The 18,319-nt window shown below is 42.9% G+C and overlaps 2 protein-coding genes across 3 annotated transcripts; one reads left to right on the forward strand and one right to left on the reverse strand.

The window, feature by feature from the left end:
- The first annotated feature begins 7 nt into the window (after positions 1–7).
- atp6v1d (ATPase H+ transporting V1 subunit D) lies at positions 8–2,681 on the forward strand. The gene is made up of 9 exons (XM_037449151.2): positions 8–220; positions 728–845; positions 935–1,014; positions 1,096–1,163; positions 1,256–1,300; positions 1,376–1,479; positions 1,721–1,787; positions 1,877–1,955; positions 2,049–2,681. Exons 1-9 carry the CDS (start codon positions 180–182, stop codon positions 2,191–2,193), a joined length of 747 nt encoding a protein of 248 aa, XP_037305048.1. The 5' UTR covers positions 8–179; the 3' UTR covers positions 2,194–2,681.
- Positions 2,571–16,455, reverse strand: pals1b (protein associated with LIN7 1, MAGUK p55 family member b). Of its 2 annotated transcripts, none has more exons than XM_037449089.2 (14): positions 16,183–16,455; positions 13,374–13,841; positions 12,379–12,587; positions 10,269–10,346; positions 8,455–8,562; positions 7,771–7,932; positions 7,306–7,383; positions 7,027–7,210; positions 5,928–5,996; positions 5,725–5,799; positions 5,041–5,202; positions 4,638–4,840; positions 4,450–4,560; positions 2,571–4,019 (listed from the first exon to the last, which is right to left on the reverse strand). In XM_037449089.2, exons 2-14 carry the CDS (start codon positions 13,699–13,701, stop codon positions 3,843–3,845), a joined length of 1,944 nt encoding a protein of 647 aa, XP_037304986.2. In that variant the 5' UTR covers positions 13,702–13,841; positions 16,183–16,455; the 3' UTR covers positions 2,571–3,842. The 2 variants fall into 2 exon arrangements, with proteins under 2 accessions (XP_037304986.2, XP_037304983.2); XM_037449086.2 differs by having other exon boundaries at positions 8,455–8,574; positions 16,183–16,454.
- Between the last annotated feature and the right edge of the window lie 1,864 nt (positions 16,456–18,319).

Genomic DNA, 18,319 nt, shown 5'->3' on the forward strand with positions numbered 1-18,319 from the left:
GCTGATCACCAGAGAGAGAGGGAGAGAGAGAGAGCGCAGTAGGACAAGATCACGAACATCGACCAATGCTTCTAATCCTGCGCAAAAAACAACGGGTTATGTGTTTAGTCAAGTAGAACAAATCTAACGTTTCAGCTCAGTAAACAGAAGTCCGCCATCATCGACCAAACGACGAGAAGATGTCTGGAAAAGACAGGCTCGACGTTTTCCCCTCCAGAATGTAAGCAGCTTGTTTGCTAGCTTAGTTGCTAACCCACTGTAGCCTCAGAGCCAAATGTTATTAGTATGTTTTGGGGGACTTATTGACTTACAGTGTTTTATATAACGTTAGACAATAGATGTTGTCGGCAAAATACTCTTCTACCCCCACTGCCATGGGACTGTTGAAAAGAGGAAGACTCCGTTTTGTCATGTGATCTTGCTAGCATCGTCCCGGTGCGAGCTGTCAGTCTGAATCTATTGCCGCCCCCCCAGACATTGGAGGGATTGACAGTAGCATTGTGAAGGGGGGGGGGGGCGATGTAGACCAGGGTTCCTGATCTGTGTCCTACAGGGTTATAAAATAAAACACCATAAAGCTAAAGAGCTTGAATAACTGTGCTGTGCTTTCTTTACATGCATGTCAAAGAATGTACATACTATTTTAAATATTCTAACCTTTTTACAGATTCAGTGTAATTGGGGAGAGTTAGACACAGCATTTGAAATGTGTGTTTTTGTTTTGCAGGGTTCAGACCATCATGAAGGCTCGGCTCAAGGGGGCGCAGACAGGCCGCAACCTCCTCAAAAAGAAATCCGATGCCCTCTCCATGCGCTTCCGTCAGATCCTTCGCAAAATTATCGAAGTCAGTTGAAAAGGATTTGGTCGTTCTCCTCACATTCATGTCTTTTAAGTACGCCCCATGGTTTCTGAATGAGGACTTCTTTTCTCCAGACGAAGACTAAGATGGGAGAGGTGATGAGAGAGGCGGCCTTCTCTTTGGCTGAAGCCAAATTTGCAGCCGGAGACTTCAGGTATGAACCAATAAACGGTCACGTGTTGTTGCGTTAAAAGAAGACGCAACTGAAACCCACGTTTTGTAATTCTGTCCGCAGCACAACTATCATCCAGAATGTCAACAAAGCCCAAGTGAAAGTCCGTGCCAAGAAGGACAACGTGGCAGGTTAGTGCAAAGATATCCTCTTTCTCATTTTGACTATTGCTAAAACCAGTTTTTCTATGCTTCAAGTTATGTTTTTTTTCTTCTTCTTTTAGGTGTCACCCTTCCAGTTTTTGAATTCTATCAAGAAGGCGGCGACAGTAAGTCATGTTTGGATAAAACTTGTCTCGGTGACAACTGAATGAGAAGGTTCTCACGCTGGTGACGCCTTTCAGGTTACGAGCTGACTGGTCTGGCCAGAGGAGGAGAGCAGCTGTCCAGGTTGAAGAGGAACTACGCCAGAGCTGTTGAGCTGCTCGTGGAGTTGGCCTCCTTACAGGTAGGGGGCGCTCTTACAAAAATATACTGGAATTCGGTGTAGTTTTAATACTCAGGTGGAATGGCCAATGGTGCAATAATAATTAAATTACTAAACAGCATAAGGAATGTTATTGAAGGTTCGCTTCATCACGCAAAGTGAATGTTTGAAATACCAAAATGATCTCAGAATTCTTTAATAAGTATAAGAAAAGTTAGCGTGGTTGAGCTATTCCGTCACGTTTCCCACTTTCTGTCTGCAGACATCTTTTGTCACGCTGGACGAAGCCATAAAGATCACCAACCGCCGTGTGAACGCTATTGAGCACGGTAAATTCACACGGAAAAAAATAAAAAAGATCACATAGTTAAGGAGCAAGACTGTCCAGTTTAAGATCATCTCCATCCCCCTTTTGCAGTGATTATTCCCCGGATCGATCGCACCCTCACCTACATAATCACAGAACTGGATGAGAGAGAACGAGAGGAGTTCTACAGGTGAAAACATTTTCTCGGAGTCCAGTGAATCCACACCTTTATTCAAACGTATTATTTATTTCTTACCACTGAACTGATTTTGTCCTCTGCCAGGTTGAAGAAAATCCAAGAGAAGAAGAAGCAGCTCAGGGAGAGGACAGAGTTGGAGATTGCCGCCCGCCTGGCTAAACTGGGTCCAATCGCAGAGCCCACCAACATGCTGATGGAGGAGACGGATGAAGACATGCTGTTTGAGTGAAGAGACAAGTCCCTGACTTCACATAAATTCCTATTTATTCTGTGCCTCTAAGGCCACGTTTATGTCTTCTCATCCATTAGATGAAAGCTGTTTTCGGTGTACTTGTCTGTGATGATTTGTTCTATCGCTTCAGTGTATTTCATGATTTCATCACTGTAAAAAAAACCAAAGTGTTGTATCACTGGGCTGTTTGCCCTCAAGGGGCATCAGTTCCTTGCACACTGTTCACTTAACAATAATAACAACAATCTTAGATGTACACACATGGTTTGTGAGTGAAGTCAAAGAAGGATTCGGTGTGATTAACTTGTAGATATTTCCTGCTCCTCATCACACCCAAAGCCATCGCATGCTGTGGCGCTTAAGGTGGTTGTGGATTTCAAAGTGTGCGAGTCTGTGTCGTGGAGGTTTGTGTTTACCTCATTTAAGGATGTTTACCATTGAACCAGAAACGGCCCCGCTGTAAAGTGCAAGTGAACAAAGTCCCAAACGTCATTCAAATAAATGTTATCCAAACAAGGCCTAGATTCTTCAACAAAGTTAACACATTATTTCCTTTCCAGTTTTTTACACTAATTTGGAAGCTTATTAGTTTTAGCTGTAAAAGGAATGGGTAAGAGTGAAGCATCCAATTTCCTTCCCCATGTGCGAGGAAACATTTTGTGAAAATAACCCAGCCAGATGTGAAATGCCACATTTTTAACACATTATTTTTCGTTACTGTGGGCCTTTGCAATGGTTGAGTTAGTACACATGTTTGTTTTTTACCAACCAATTCCAAACTATGTTCTCAAATGTAGGAACACAAAACAACTGGAATCAATGCGTAGATCAGTTGTGCAGATATGGATCTGATTTTATTAATACTTTTCAAGAATTGTGCTCATGATTCAGTAAGTTCTCTGCAAAGAAACAATACCATGTTTGTTGGACTTACACTAGCCAATAAGCTGTTTGGTTCAGACAAAACTGGTGGAAACAATCACAAGCAGTACTTTGCAGCATGGTATACTGACAGTAATGATGACCAGCTAGAGACAAAACTTGAGATTTGACGTCTGTTATCACAGTGTAGTTGAGACATGAAACTACAGAAAAATAATACTGACACCGGTGTAGAGGATGTACCTTCAAAACTGTGCAGGTTACAGCACCCTTTGCCATCGGTTACTGAAGGGAAGACGATACACTGCAGCCACTTTGAGCACAGGGGCTTCTCTTCTGATTCGTACCCCGTGCTTCATCAGGAAACCATTGAAAAATTGTAACAGTCTTCAAGTCAAGTGGACCATTTGTATATCACACACACAGGAAAATCCATAAAATATTTGATCTTTTTGGCTAGAAAATATATATATTTACAATTATAAATAACTATTGCTAATAGGATAGAAACATTTCTATGTGATAAATGACTTGGCATAAAACAGACAAACAAACAAAACAAGAAAAAAAAAATCACAAAGACGCACAGACACACCAACAAAATAAAATGTGAGAAAGAGTCCATCCCTGCATCGTGTGTGGTAAAGATCATGTCTTCTGTTACGAGGACAATGAACGAGTTAAAATCCAAAGACGATTAGCACGGTCCATCACCTGGAACATTCTGTTCAACACTGGCTCCCTGCAGCCCCACCCTGTGATCTCTAGCACAGCCAAGACGTGGGCACCCACTGTGGCTCAGTGTCCAGCTTGTCTATCAGCCTGCGCAGCTCGTGGAAAGCTTGGTCCGGATCCATATTCACCACGGTTGCATCGAAGAAGTGGCCGAAAGTTTGCTCCATCTCGCGGGCCTTTTCAGTGACCTCCTTTAGGTCTTCAGGCTGTGCAAAGAACACAAAACAAGACGTTTTCCTCCAAAATAGTAGTCAGTAGTGGACGTAAATATGAAATCTTTGTATGGTCAATATCACTTTTTTAATTAAAAGATCTGAATACTTTAATGTTGATGGCTGAGTATCCATTTCATGTCTTTCCATATTTAAAGAACCAAACCGAGAATAATCAGTTTTACCTATTAATGCCTTCATAAAGGCATTAATGGGTATAAATATATAAAAATAACATAACTTATTTCTTTGCTTTGACTGCACGTGGCAAAAGAAACATTATTATTTTTTTGCAATGAACCTTAAATGCTCACTTTCTTTGACATGTGTTGCATCCGTGATGTAAATGACCGCATGCAGGATGTACAAACCCTGAAACGTACAATGTGGGTGTAAAGCGTCGTTAGGGAAACACTGTGGGTACCTTTGGTGTTTTCCCGTCTGAGGCCAGCAGAGTGCGCAGTCGTTCCTGGGAAGGAGGAGCAATGAAGATGACATAGGGCTTGAGGTTGGAGGACCTTAAGACCTGCAGCGACTGACAGGAGGAAGAGGAAGTTAGACCAAAACAAGGTTGGGAGTTGTCGAGTTAACGAGTACTCCCAAGTCTCCTACCCTGGTGTGGAGGCAGAGCAGACAGATCCGTCCGGAGTTGATGACATGTCGAACGGAGTCGGTGCTGGTGCCGTACAAGTTCTTCTCATATTCCCCCGACTCAACAAATTTCCCTGCTGCTAAGTCGGTTTCGAAGGCAGATCGACTCACAAAATGGTACTCGCGCCCATTCCGCTCATGTATCCTTGGGATTCTGGTGGTGTCTGCCATGAAGAAGATCATTAATACTTCATTAATAGTCTATTAAAAAAAATCTGTAAAGTCTGTAAAGGTGTCAGTTAAATGTTGCGGTTGAAAGGCACCAGGAGACAAATTCCCAAACATTTGTTTTGTTCCTCAGCTGAACTCCCGGGTCGTTGATGTCCCACCCCCCCCCCCATGCTTTGTCAAGGCGCCCACTTACGAGGAACAGCAACGGCAAACTTTTCTGGTTCGATGGAAAGAAACTTTCTCCGCAGGTCGTCGTGGCCGCTGTTTGTGGGGCCGATCAGACCGATGGGACGTTTACGATTGGCCGGCTGGTGGTAAAGGGACATCTCCTCATAGGTCAGGATGTCATCGTAGTCTGAAGAGACAGTCGGGATGGATAGTGAAAGCCCGTTCACAAACAATACATCGTTTTCCTCTTGCTCCTGGGATGCATTCCCAGTAACTGTGATATTTGGCCTCTCTTTGGTGTCAGGTGAGAGGTAATTACGCCACACCCACGTGCGTCTTTCACATCAACGGACAGCTACGTACGTGTGCGTTTCAACGTCTTAACTAACGACATCACACATGTCGCACACATCCCCCTTCAAGCCATTTAGGCCTCTGCTGAGCACCTGCTGATGCCTGCTCTGATCCCTTCTGTGAAGACAAGACTAATCTGAGCTGTGACACACAAGTCTGGACAGGCTCCCGCTAGAGCGACAAGACGTGTCAACTCCGGCTAACGTGTAGGGTTAACGCTGACAATGTGTGGACACTTGGAGAGCTGCTCAAGACAGGCGGTAGTCTTACACTTGTGGGAAATGAGAAGCGGCGGCCCGCTTCTAGAAATGTTGCGTTCTTTGAGGAAAAGCAGTGAGTAAAATGGAAGTTGTACCAATGTTTCTGCTTAAGGAAGTAGACGTGATCTTCCTTTTCTGTCTCTTGATTTTCTTTACATACCAAAGCCTCCCTGGAGAAATGACAAGTCAACAAAATTTGCTTTAGAATGGTTCACATTCACTTTGTCACAAGCGTCTAAACACCACAAACTCTATTATCATTCGAGTCAGGATCGAAGCAAAATGGGCTGGTGCTTACCTTGCTGCTCTTGACTCTTGTCTGTTATAGTTTTCTTCAAGGTTTCTCTCTGTTGCTGGAAGCATTTTCCTGAAAAAGTGAAAAGCATGGACAGCAGATCAGCTCTCCAACTGTAAATATAGATATACAGAAAACCAGTGTATTTTCTATTTCAAAAGCTCTTATGAATTAAGAACATGGAACGGAAAGTAGCAAAATCTAAATTTTGTCCTGGAATGATTTTTCATAATCCACCTATTGTTTCCCGAAGTGTTGCGCAAAAGCCACAAACAGGCCCCTCTTTCAATTTCCACTACTTAACCTCATTTTCTTCCAGCCACAACAGAAATTGGGGCAGAGATTAATTGCAAATAATTCTTAGGTGTTGGTTTTAATCTGCTTGATGTGCCAGATGGGTGGTGTTTCCTGCCAGAACTGTAGTTCCTGGTTTGTTATTACTCACAGTACTTTACCGTGTTTGTCCAGTGCCCCATTTGGTGTGACATATTCTAGCGTATATATATATATATATATATATACACATATATATAGACAATTATAAATTGTATGACCAGTGGTGCACACATTTAGGTTATTTATGTCTATATATATAGACATAAATAACCTAAATGTGTGCACCATATACAGTATATATATATATATATATAGACATAAATAACCTAAATGTGTGCACTGGTCATACAATTTATAATCAACAAATCTATTTAAATTCAAATAATGTTGATGTAAGATAATAAGAAACTTTTGAATTTAACTCCAATTGTGATTATCCCTTTCTCACATATTTTAGCCGCAAGCACTGAACACAATGTGAACGGGTAATGCAAGGAAAAAATGAGACTGAGAAATTGGAATATTTGTAGTAAAGCATTAAGCTGTATTTATGGTAAGTGGACGTAGCTTACAGTACCAGTCAAAAGTTTGGACACATTTTCACATTTGATGAGAAAGTCTGTCCAGACCTTTGTACTGTATGCATTTTAGTGTTGATACAGCACAATGTAGATGGTTTTTTTTGGTATTGGTAGAATGATTTCTTTGCAGTTGTTATCTGCCCTTGTGAAGCAATATACATTTGTGTCCAATGTTGGATGCTCACCTGGAATAAGTCCCGCCAGAGGCTGGTTGTCCTCATCTCCGTCCCTGTAGGCCTGCCACCAGTTGGGGTCGTCCTGGCTGATGACATGGAGGATGTCTCCCTTCTGGAAGGACAAGCCCAGCTCCCGACACGGCAGGAAGGGGTCATCGGAGGGGTCGTAGTCAAAGTAAGCTCGTACGTGCATCTGTGGACGGGTTTGGAAACGTCAAGGTTGGCGTTGCATGCCCTCAAACAGCCGTTCCCACACATGCACACACACAACCATCATTAGAGACTTACCACAGTCTGTCTGTGTGGAGCAGGTTTAATCTGAGAGCTCGGGATGAGGAGGAAGGTCAGAGTTCCTTGCATTTGTTGCTGATGGAAAAGGTGAGAAGCAATGAATTAACATGACAGGAGCATATTTCCATTTAATTCTATTTTTTAAAATCTGAGCACTACTGTTTGTCATTTCTCTCCGGAAATAAATACATTAGGTGTCTAATAATAATAATATATAAGAAAAAGGAACAGAGTAGATCCCACAAGTTCTCAACAACGACCACATTTGGATATTCTAAGGCTAGACATGTTTGTCAAACTAATTCATATTAATTAACATGTATATAGAAGTGGACATGCATTGTGGGTGTAACCTAAAGTACCCAGATATGAAGGTGTATATAATCCTAGATTTCAAGACTTGTACACTATAACAAAGCAGGAACGGACTTGATTTCCACGGGATAACTTCTGGGCCTTTACCAGTAAGTCGTGGACTTCATTGACGTGTTTCCCACGAATGGATATCCCGTTGATCTCCAGGATCTCATCCCCCTCGCTGAGAAGGCCGCTCTTCTCTGCTGCTCCCCCTTTGACCACACGACTCACCAACACGCTGTCCATGTCGTTACGTACTGTTGCACCCTGATGGCCGCGCACACACACACACAAACAAAATCCATTAAATTATAATAAAATTGAACAGGGAAATACACACCAAACAAGCAGAAGGAGAGGCAAAAGTTTGAATACATAGAAATCTGCCACATACAGTGAACAGCATTGTGTTATTTCCAATTATCTAACATTGACAGGCGTTTTGTAGCCCTGTTGATTTGTGGTGAAACTGGCAGTGTTACACCCAGATGATAAAGGTGATGGGGGTGCATGGTGAAGGCTTAGAGTAGAGGCCTTTTTATTGAACAGACAACAACTCAACAATAAATAACACAATTACATACAACCATACGCGTCTTTGTTTAACGTTCACCCTTTTTCCCGTTCCGTCAATAACTCAAATTAAATGCATCGTGGATATTTTTAAATTTCCATTGTAGTGTGGTTACATACAGAACCAACTATGTGTGTCTCAGCCGTGTAGAAACATACAAAGACATGCTGTGTGTACACAGCAATAACGGAGGGTACTGTCAGATGGCGTCTCACCAGCGGAGTGTCACGGGCCTTCACCAGCCGCACCAGTTTAACCGTCTCTCCAATGTACTGAGTCAGATTTTCTTCTGGCTCTTCCTGCCCTGCCACACTGTCATGAGCCTGCATCAGTGCCTGCCACATCGAACAAACGGAGACAAACACATCAAGACAAACAGTACAGACAGACAAAGGTTTTACACACACATAACGGACAGAAATACAGAGAAAAAAAATGGTGGAGGCAGCATGAGTTAAAGAAAATGAACGTAGGAATGGCTTCAGGTTGTGTGTCTGTACCTTCATAGCAACTATGGTTGGAAATAATGAAAATAATGCAGCATGGTTTGCAACAAGACGCATTGATCGGTTTGCACTTGTCGGTGTAAACGGATGGTAAAGAACAGCTGACGGCTTTTCCTCAAACATGCAGCTGCTGCCAGCAGCCAACATATGAACCATCTTTCTTTTAACAAGACCAGGCGGTGAACCCACCAGAAACCATACAAAGATTGCTCCTTCACTTCATTTAAAGTGACAGAGCGCTCTGAGCGCTGGAATTAATAACCGTCGGTCTAAATTAGTTTCTCTATCCTGCAGCAGAGGGGACCTGAGAGAGCAGAGGCTGGGCTGAGCTTTGCCGAGCACACAATCCGTGCTAATCTCCACCTCCATTTAACAGTCAGGATCCACCGCCATCAATAAATCACCATTGGCTTCCCTGCTTGCAAAGACGCTTTGTCCTGCACTCTCAGAAACGCAAGTGCTGACCACAAAGGGTTCTTTGGCTTATCCCCCATTGGAGAACCATTTTTGGTTCCTGATAAAACATTTTCTTATGGTCCTATCTTAATAAATCAAGCTAACAGAGGCTCTACATAGAATGCTTGTATGGTCCAATGGTTCCACCCTGAAGCCTCTCTGGAGTTTGTTCCAGCACATTTTCACCATATAAAGGGTGCTAACAAAGAACACACCCATGGAGCTCTAGGCTCAAAAAGGGTAGGGGCTGACTCTCCTTGAAGAAGTCTTCTTTCCAAAAGGGTGAAAAGGGTTTTGAATGAAACCCATAGTCTTACAAAGAATCCTTAATTGCTCTTACAAACGGTCCAGTTGTTGTCTACCACACTACAGGATGACTCATGTGACCCTCTGCTCCCCTGCAGAGAACAACATAATCTGTTCCCCTTTCTGTGTGACAAGACAGGCTCACATCACTTCATATTGCCCCCGCTGGCGACATGGATCCAGCCCAGTGGAGGGCTTAACGGGGCATAGAGAGAAATCTGTGGTTTAAAGTTGCGTTGGCCGAGAATCAGATCTCTGGCCTCAACCAGAAAATCAAAGCAGCTCCACCCACCTGGGGTCTTTTCTCTCCTTACCGCCTCTCTAATGGAGGATAGAGAGGCGGTACAGAAGAACCAGTGAAGCCTAAAGTGACAGCAACTTCAAAACAATGACAATTTGAATATCAGTTTCTCATATCTGATTTTCTGTTTGATTGAAGAGACACAAATGATGTCTATGAGCAGATCGCCTCCCACAACATCATAAGAAGCTTTCTCACAAAAATGAAAGAATAGGACTACTGGACGATTGGCAATAATTCTGATGAGTAGCCATTAAAATTAACAACATGGATTTAGGTCAAACACAACATCACCGCTGTGTTGCATCACAGTTGAAACTAGTGCAGAATAACAATAGTTATATTTCCAGATGGTATCCAGATAATTTAAATGATCTGGATACAACCTAAAAAATAATGTTTTTCTGTAAGACCTATAAAGTTATCAATGTAAGTCACGACCCTGAAGCTGACATCTGACCTGTAGATGAGGATTGGTGAGCAGGGACTTGAGCTCCAAACCCTCCTTATGTTGGCTGGACTGGAGGATCTTCTGGACCTGAATAGAGACACAATACAATGTGAACATCTCAGTTCCATTTGTGTTGAGCCAAACGCAGAAAAACTCCTGAGTGGTTGACATGCATGGCTTTCTAGGCGTATAACAAATTCTATAATTAGTGGAAACTAATTTTTTTTTCTTTTTCTTTTCTTAGACCCACAACATTATTGTTAATTATGCGTTGGATTGAGAAGAGCAGATTTAATAGTAGCAAGGCCCAGGTTTCCCAGATACCAAATAATCCTATAGTACAATAACAGCATTAGCTGTATAACAATCCTATACTTCAGGATTACAAGGTCAACATGACCAAAGTCGGGATGTAAATATTTCTATATTAAGTCTAGACACTAAACCTATACTGTACACAATCCAGAAAAATATAAATTTTTATTGTGTTGAATTGGACTTTTTATTAAATAAGAAGGCATTTAAGTTTTCTGACACTCCTTCTTTCCTCCTCTTGCTTTTCATCGCCTGTTTGGAGCTTAGTTCATCCATTACACTAATCAAACCCTCGCTAACAAGGTGACGCACTTTCTCCCCCCCCCACTCCCCTCCCTCTCTCTCCCGAGCAGCGATTCGCCCCGGGACGCCCACACCGCCGTAAGCTGCTGGAGTTTCTTTTTCTAGCCGCCCAGATCCGGCCCTCCTCCCTGCGACGTGCTGTACCGCTCAACCAGCACACACGGGCTGCTGGGAGATTAGTTTACCCCGACAGTCAATCTGAGTGTCACACAGCCCAGCCACTTAGTTTTGACACACTGCAGCTCAAACTATTAAGTGTCGTTAAGCACTTTGGGATATGTGCGTGGTGGTGGGGGAGTGCGCGCGCTGCTTTACTGTACGCAGGAAGACAACGTGCTGTTTGTGTGTGTGTGTGAGACAAGAAAAAGACAGATAATCTCCCTCAGCCTGTATATCCTCAAACCACTTCTGTTAAGGCTGGAATACAGATTCCACAGCCGTACTGCTCGGTGTCCTTTGAATGAACTCTAGCAGCCCGTTTCGTCAAAAACAAGGTCGACTTACACGTCTCGCTGAAAATCACACTGCAGCAGTGTGAGACGCCTGTGTTACATTCGCTCACGTTACACCTATCAAAAGTTGACACTGATCCTAATGAATGGCCCGTAGCGGGTGTAGCCTGTCATCTTGAACAGAGCCTCGACACAGCAAACCGTGTCACAGTTTCTGTCAGCAAACCGAGCGTTGTGCGCTTGCATCGGAACACTCGACACGAGTCAATTACTGTCGCCCGCCTTCAGTGGCAACAATCGGATTTGACGCAGTCAGATGTGGCACGTTCCCGCCTACTCAAACCAGAACATGGAGATGGGTTTTTTTGTGAGGGGGGGGGGGGGGGGGCTGTCTGTACATTGGAGATGGTGGAGGTTGAGAGGTCAGTGGTGTCGTAGGGAAGTTATAAGAGACTGACTGACTCATACAGTTATAATTCCCAAACCATATATTTGAGCTTTCCATCCTTTCACCTTCCTTTTCCAACACAACATCTTTATTCCATCTGCCTTTTTTCAATTCCCAGCACCCTCAAATATAATGCGTGGCCGGGATCCAACCAATGCCTCATTGGGGTTTTCACTCACCTTGTTGCCCAAAAAGACAATTTACATTTCACAATTATTCAGACTGGCATGGCTGTCTTTTGGGCAGCTTTCTTGAATTAATCATCACCACAGGCAAAGATGTTTCATGCTTCACTGAGTTTGTGCATAAGCTTTATCCACAAGATACATGCCTGTAAATATAAGCTCATTGTGTTCTAAAAAACACAAATTGGCAAATACAATCCAAGTGTGTTTATGTCTGTATGCCACCCCATACTAATCTACTAGTGCTGGTCTCTCTACAAAATATATTTTGGGGCATGTTTTTCTCAAAAAAGTAAAGTGAGGGTAAAAGTTAAGTCTGTTTAACCCAATTCAACAGGGCTCCTCCTGAGCTCCCACTTGGCTAAGTCAAAGCGCTTGCACAAAACAAAACGTTTCAAAATGACCATTATGCGTACCTCCTGGCAGAGATCTTCTGCTTGTGCTGTGAGCGGTGAGGTGGGAATGACTTTGCTCATCTGCTGGGATACAGCAATGAAGATGGTATATGCATTCTTGAAGTCCTCCTTGGAAAGGAGCTGCATGATCAGCTCCACATCCTGCTGGCTCTGCGTGTCAGCCAGGCAGTGATGCGCCCACTTCAGAGCCTGCAACAACTCCGCCAGGTCTGAGCAAGAGGTGGAGACAATGAGGGAACGGTGCAGAGGCAAAACAGAGAAAACCCAAGAGACATCTCTGCCATCTCATAACTCAGGAATAGTTCAAATTCTAACATGTCTGTTATTAGAGAAGGAGCTTCATATAATAAGCAGACATACATATTTATGAATGAAGAGCTTTTACATTACTCTGGGAGGAGCAAACATATGTAGTCAATTGTGACTAAACTGTTCATTCATCACTGTAATTCGTTGTATGTGGACAATCCAAGATATCAGAACATTCAGCATGACCATCTACTCTCAGTTCTGCTCTCACTAGACAATCTTTGCGACTGCAAGGTCACTGGGAGCGTGCAGACGTCAGACAAGGTTGTTCCCATTAGTGAAAAACAACGTGTGTATCTGCCCTTTGATTCAGATGCCCTCCGAAATGTGTGTTCTTCCATGGCACATTCTACACCCTTCTAAAGGTTGTTTAAGGTTTTTTCTATTTTTCTACTCTACTGACAAACTATCAAAAGCAAAGACATGACATCCTTGGCAGAGGTGAGTTAAAGTGATTAAATATGCCCATACAGCTTTTTTTCCTGTAATTTGACCACACAACCAGCAGAAATGTTGGACGGCCCCTTAATCAGACAACCCTCCTCCGCTCCACCCTCTGCTCCATTCCCTATATAGTCATTGTTTTGCTCCCCAGTGCTCTCTGATTGCTCAGGATGGCTCTGCTCCTTTGTGACCTTCTTTCCTCCTTCCACGCTTGTGGACCACAGTAATGACCCTCAACTCACCAGCGACAGGATCCTGGGGGAATTTGTCTTTGGTGGCCTTTTCCTTCCCCTCAAAGGTGGGATTGTCAATGCCGACCTTGGGGTTCTGTGACAGCTTCTTGAGCCTCAGTGAAGCATTAGGGTCGATGTCATGCTTCCCCCTGCTCTCCTCCTCTCTCCTTTTCTTAAGTTCTTCCTGGTAGTGCTGAATCCTCTCCATGTGGGCACTGCAGTTTGAAGATTTGACTATTCTACTTCCGTCTCCTGGACAGTCCACTGCCCTCTCCCTGTGGCTCTTGGCCTGACCAGAGGCCTCTTGCACATGACCGTTCATATGGGACATGATCATCCCTGCTGTAGCAGCATAGAGCTCAAACCACCCCAGTGTTTACTGAGATCTGCTTGAGTAATATGCAGCACTGGTCAAAACAGTGGCCATAGCAAGCCAGCGGAGGAAGTCCTTTATTTTTCTGACTGTGATTTGTCATCCTGAAAAACAAACAAAGTTAAAATGTATACAAAATCAAATCATTTCAATATATTAATGTACTTACTTAAAACAAGAATATATGTTGTTGTTGAGATCTGAACATACCTACATAGTGACTTTAGTCATATTGCCCAGCCCTAGTGTATAGAGGCCAATGTTACTCTAACCTCCTCCCATCTATTACACCACTAATCTAGCTCCTATCATATAAAGCTCTGTGGCCTTCGTCACCTGATATCCCATTAGTCAAACATCATCCAGTCATTTGCTTGGGTACACTTGTCCCCAACTGTCCCGTCCACATGAGCAGCTTAATGAAAATATCTATCAGTAGCCAATACGGATTCCCAAATAGAAAATAAATCATATAATTAAAGATGTCGAGCACACTGGCTACCTGGCTGTCTGATCTACTGTGTTTAATATGACAATCGATTATAATTTATTTAAGGATTCTTTGTGTATTCATCTGGATTCCCGAATTTGGTAGTCTGGGAGAAATTCATTTGGAGTTAGTTCATTGTATGTCAAATTAAAACAGAATCTTTTAGAACAGAAACCCTTAAGTGAGGAGTGAAAGTGTTCACTACAGGTCAAAAAGAAGTATTCAGAAAACCGGTCTTATTTTTTCACATAATGAAATTAGCTTTAAATACCATGCAGAGACTTAGGTACGGCTCTCTTTCTCCCAACCTGCTATGACTTAAATACCTTGTAGCCTTGACACACCTGTCTGCCTATTTCCCGCAAACACATCTGTGAAAAAAGAGCATTTAACGTACATCTGTGCCCTTATTAGTACTTACTACTAAATTAACCACACAGTTATGCGTGGAGGATGAAAACCCCTCAATTACCAAAAGAATGAACATGGCTTTCTTCCCAAAAGCCACCGTTGTCATACAGTCAGTCAGTCAGTCATACACTCATGCCACCTGTTACCTCCTGGCGGCCCTCCCCCCTCCTCTTCTACCTACTCCCCACAGCTAATTACATTTGGCAGGTCTATCCCCCCAGCTCTTGGAAGAAGCTCCCGAACCCCTCCCGCGCAGAAGCATTTAGCTACGTTTAAAGTGGCTGTGCGCGGCTGACAATCGGCGGAGACTGCCAGGGGGCCATCTGTTCCTGTGGGCTTAATTAAGCCCGGGCTCTCGTGCCCTAGTCTAGCTCAGTGGCCATAACAGCAAAGGGGAGGGATGCTCGGAGGGTAGAGACAGAAGGGACTTGTGAAGAGGGAGAATGAACGGAAGTGCACTCACCCACCCAGACGTAAACAAGCGATGCAATAAGAGGAGTTTGCTATATGTGGCGCAGGTTTGAGAGATTACAGGGGTGGTAACATGTTTCTGCAATATCCAATAAGAGATAATTGCGTCATGTGATTTAGAATGATGAGGCAGTGACAAAAATACAAAATGGATCACAGTGCTGCAATGAGATCGGATGGATATGGTCTGCAATATGCAGTTAATTATGACAAGGGCATGGCACCCTTTTGAAGACGATTTACACCTCTACCTACAATGTTGTACTGTCCCTCAATGTGGCATCACTGTATTTCTTTCTCAATTGATGTCCTAATGTAATTTCCTTAAAGCCAGATGTATTGTCCAAGTGGGAGATTTATTGTCGAGGTCTGTTCAATCACGTACATTGCCACTTACAGACAGAGCCAGTACAAGTAAACCCTAGCTGCTTATGGCTTAAAGTACACGGTTTGTTTCATAACAGCATTACATGAGGCGTCTTCCTTCTTACCAGAAGTAGACTTCTACTAACTTATATAGCAAAACAGTCTCATTTTAGAGTAATTTTGGCTTAAAAACTAACGCCAGCTGTCTTGGCCTGAGGAACTGTTAACTTTAAATTTATAGCAAGATTCTATTCACGCGGGGAATTAAAGTAATTTCGTATTTTGTAGAAATCTGACCGGATTTCGTGCAACTTCAGACAGAACAATGATGTAAAGTCAGCACATTCGTACAGAGCAGAAACCGCAACCGTACATTTGCAAAAGCCCACTGCTCTACGTGCCCCCCCGAGTTATTGAACTCATGCGAACAACGACCAACTTAGCTTAACTTTAGCAGCCTGGTGCCGCTAACTGCGTAGCTTAGCGTCAACGGTAGGCTAGCTGTCCCGTGGACTAACGGTAACTCTGGGCTAGCTGTCCCGTGAACTAACGGTACCTCCGTTAGCCGTCCCGTGAACTAACGGTACCTCCGCTAGCCGTCCCGTAGACGAACCGTAACTCCGGGCTAGCTGCCCCGTAGCCCTACGGTAACGTTATGCCAGCTCTCCCGTAGCCGAACGGCACCTCTGCGGACCGCCTTTACTCACCAGTTGAAACGCAGGACGCTGAATGGCTTTAGGGACGTGGTTATCCCTGCATAGTCCAGTCGGTAATGTCTGTGTTAATGACCCGCGGACGGTCGGGTAAAAAAAAGTTCGAGATATCCTTCCTCCCCCCAAGCGGTGCTCACAGGCTCGCGTTCAGTCGCAGCAGTGAGTTTAGTCCAGGCACACTCGGGACCCCTTGACCCCGGGACACTCACTTGTGGCCATTGACGTGAAACCGGGATCTGGTGTTTTGAGTCGTCTCCCTGGCAACACTGCGGCTCAACAGCGCCCCCCACGTGATCACCACATCTCCCACATTGCAGCGAGCAGGCCCACTTCAACGATGATAAATACAAGAAACAATAGCCTAAAAGAAAAAACATATATGCTTCGCTTTCTTAAAATTGTGAAGTTACACTCCTTAAGACAGTGCTTCATTTTTTTCTTAATAACTGACTTACTTGGATATGCAGTTAGTAGAAATAAATTGTGAATACAGTATTGACAATTTACAAAGCTTTTAGTTGAAGCGAACAGCAAATGCATATGTTTTCAATGCATATGGCTCTTTAGCAGCTAAATGCTCCACTATTTCCCTCAAAACTACAAAATTGAACTTCAAGCTGAAAAAGTCAGTGTATTGGTGGGTATGGTTTATTCCCTGGGAACATCCATGTATGGACAACATTTCATAGCAATGCATCCATTAGTTGTGGAGGTATAAACTCGGGAAGTGCCGACATAGCCATCAACAGAGTTAGCACAAAGAGAAAACATACCTATACACATATCTATTTTTGCTGTCTTTCTTCAACAGGAGTCAAATACTATTTTCCTTGGAGTCATTATAAGCTAGAAAAGGCATATCCTAATTCTGACAATTCACAATACATTTGAATTTTCTTGACAGAAAAGTTGAAACTGTTAAACCAGTTGTGAAATAAGAGAGCAGAAAGCACATACTTAGTGAGGCATGACAAGCCTTCTATTCTAAAAACTTATTTGGCCCCAGAACGGTTCCACAATAAATATTTGTGTGCAAGCAGAATTTAAAGTTAGTTGATGGGGACACGTAAAAATATGCCAGTTTAAGTATTTCTCAGAAAAAGAGAAAAAATGCTTGGCAAAACTGTTGCTTTGTCACTGTATCCTGTAATAAATAAAAAACATTTATTGCACTAGGTGTACAGTATTTTGAACTATTCTGCACCGTCATCCTCCACACTGATCCCCTTACATTCCACCCATTTACAAAGATGAATTTACATAAGTTCTCGTCACGGTACTATTAATCATCACCAACTAATGGGATCTACTGTCATTTCACCTTGCAGAGCAGAACAGAAACGGTCTAATCTCATGCGGCCTCAGAAATATCTACACCAAAGCCTGAAGCTGCCTTTTTCCCGTTATATTTTTCATTAGGTTAATCCTTTCCGACACCTCTGTGCTTAACCTTCTTTCCTCATTAGGCTCTCTCCTGCCGGTCCCTGATTATAAATTACTTTCCATCCAAGAAAGGGAGACCGTTAAAATCCCTTTTGATTCAATCAAATGCAGCTGTTTTTTCTTTGTTCATCGAAGAAGCAATGTTGAATGAAGTACTCAGATATTTAACTTAAGTAGAACAATCACTGTCAAAGTTATGTTCAAAATATTTAGAAATAAAAGTTGCTCTGCAGTTGTAGTACCTAAAAGTAGGCACACATAGTATGTGCAGTGATCCTGGTTCTAGTCCAGGGTTGAAAAATTTGGGGGCTCATGAGATGATTAATGGGATTAAAAAGCTTTTAAAAATTAATATTTTTCTGTGAATTATTGGATGATTTGACTACAAACAGTTATTTGTTATAATGTATGCAAGTCACTATCTATGGCTGAATGAGGTAACATAATTTAAATAACTGATGTAGGTTTTTGTATTTGCAATATTAGGAACTGGGTGACATTCCGGGGAATTCCATACACTGCATTTGCACCTGCAATTAATGCTTTTCTCCACTGGTGCCTTCAAAGAAAAAACACACCATTGAATTGTTGTTATGCAAGTTATGACATTCCTCAATCACTCTTAATTCATGCATTTCTGGTAAACTTCAGGCTACCATCTACCAAATAAGGAAATCACTATTTTTTG

The sequence above is a fragment of the Pungitius pungitius genome, chromosome 20 (assembly GCF_949316345.1).
Source record: "Pungitius pungitius chromosome 20, fPunPun2.1, whole genome shotgun sequence".
Classification (NCBI taxonomy): domain Eukaryota; kingdom Metazoa; phylum Chordata; class Actinopteri; order Perciformes; family Gasterosteidae; genus Pungitius; species Pungitius pungitius.

Excerpts from the sequence above, each read along its gene's own strand:
- atp6v1d (XM_037449151.2), top strand. The coding sequence starts at position 180 with ATGTCTGGAAAAGACAGGCTCGACGTTTTCCCCTCCAGAAT. Across the intron at positions 1,301-1,375 it reads CTATCAAGAAGGCGGCGACA|GTTACGAGCTGACTGGTCTG; the intron begins GTAAGTCATGTT and ends GACGCCTTTCAG. Across the intron at positions 1,480-1,720 it reads TGGAGTTGGCCTCCTTACAG|ACATCTTTTGTCACGCTGGA; the intron begins GTAGGGGGCGCT and ends TTCTGTCTGCAG.
- pals1b (XM_037449086.2), bottom strand. The coding sequence starts at position 13,701 with ATGATCATGTCCCATATGAACGGTCATGTGCAAGAGGCCTCTGGTCAG. Across the intron at positions 5,800-5,927 it reads CAAGAGTCAAGAGCAGCAAG|GGAGGCTTTGGTATGTAAAG; the intron begins GTAAGCACCAGC and ends TCATTTCTCCAG. Across the intron at positions 4,841-5,040 it reads GTTTGCCGTTGCTGTTCCTC|ACACCACCAGAATCCCAAGG; the intron begins GTAAGTGGGCGC and ends TCTTCATGGCAG.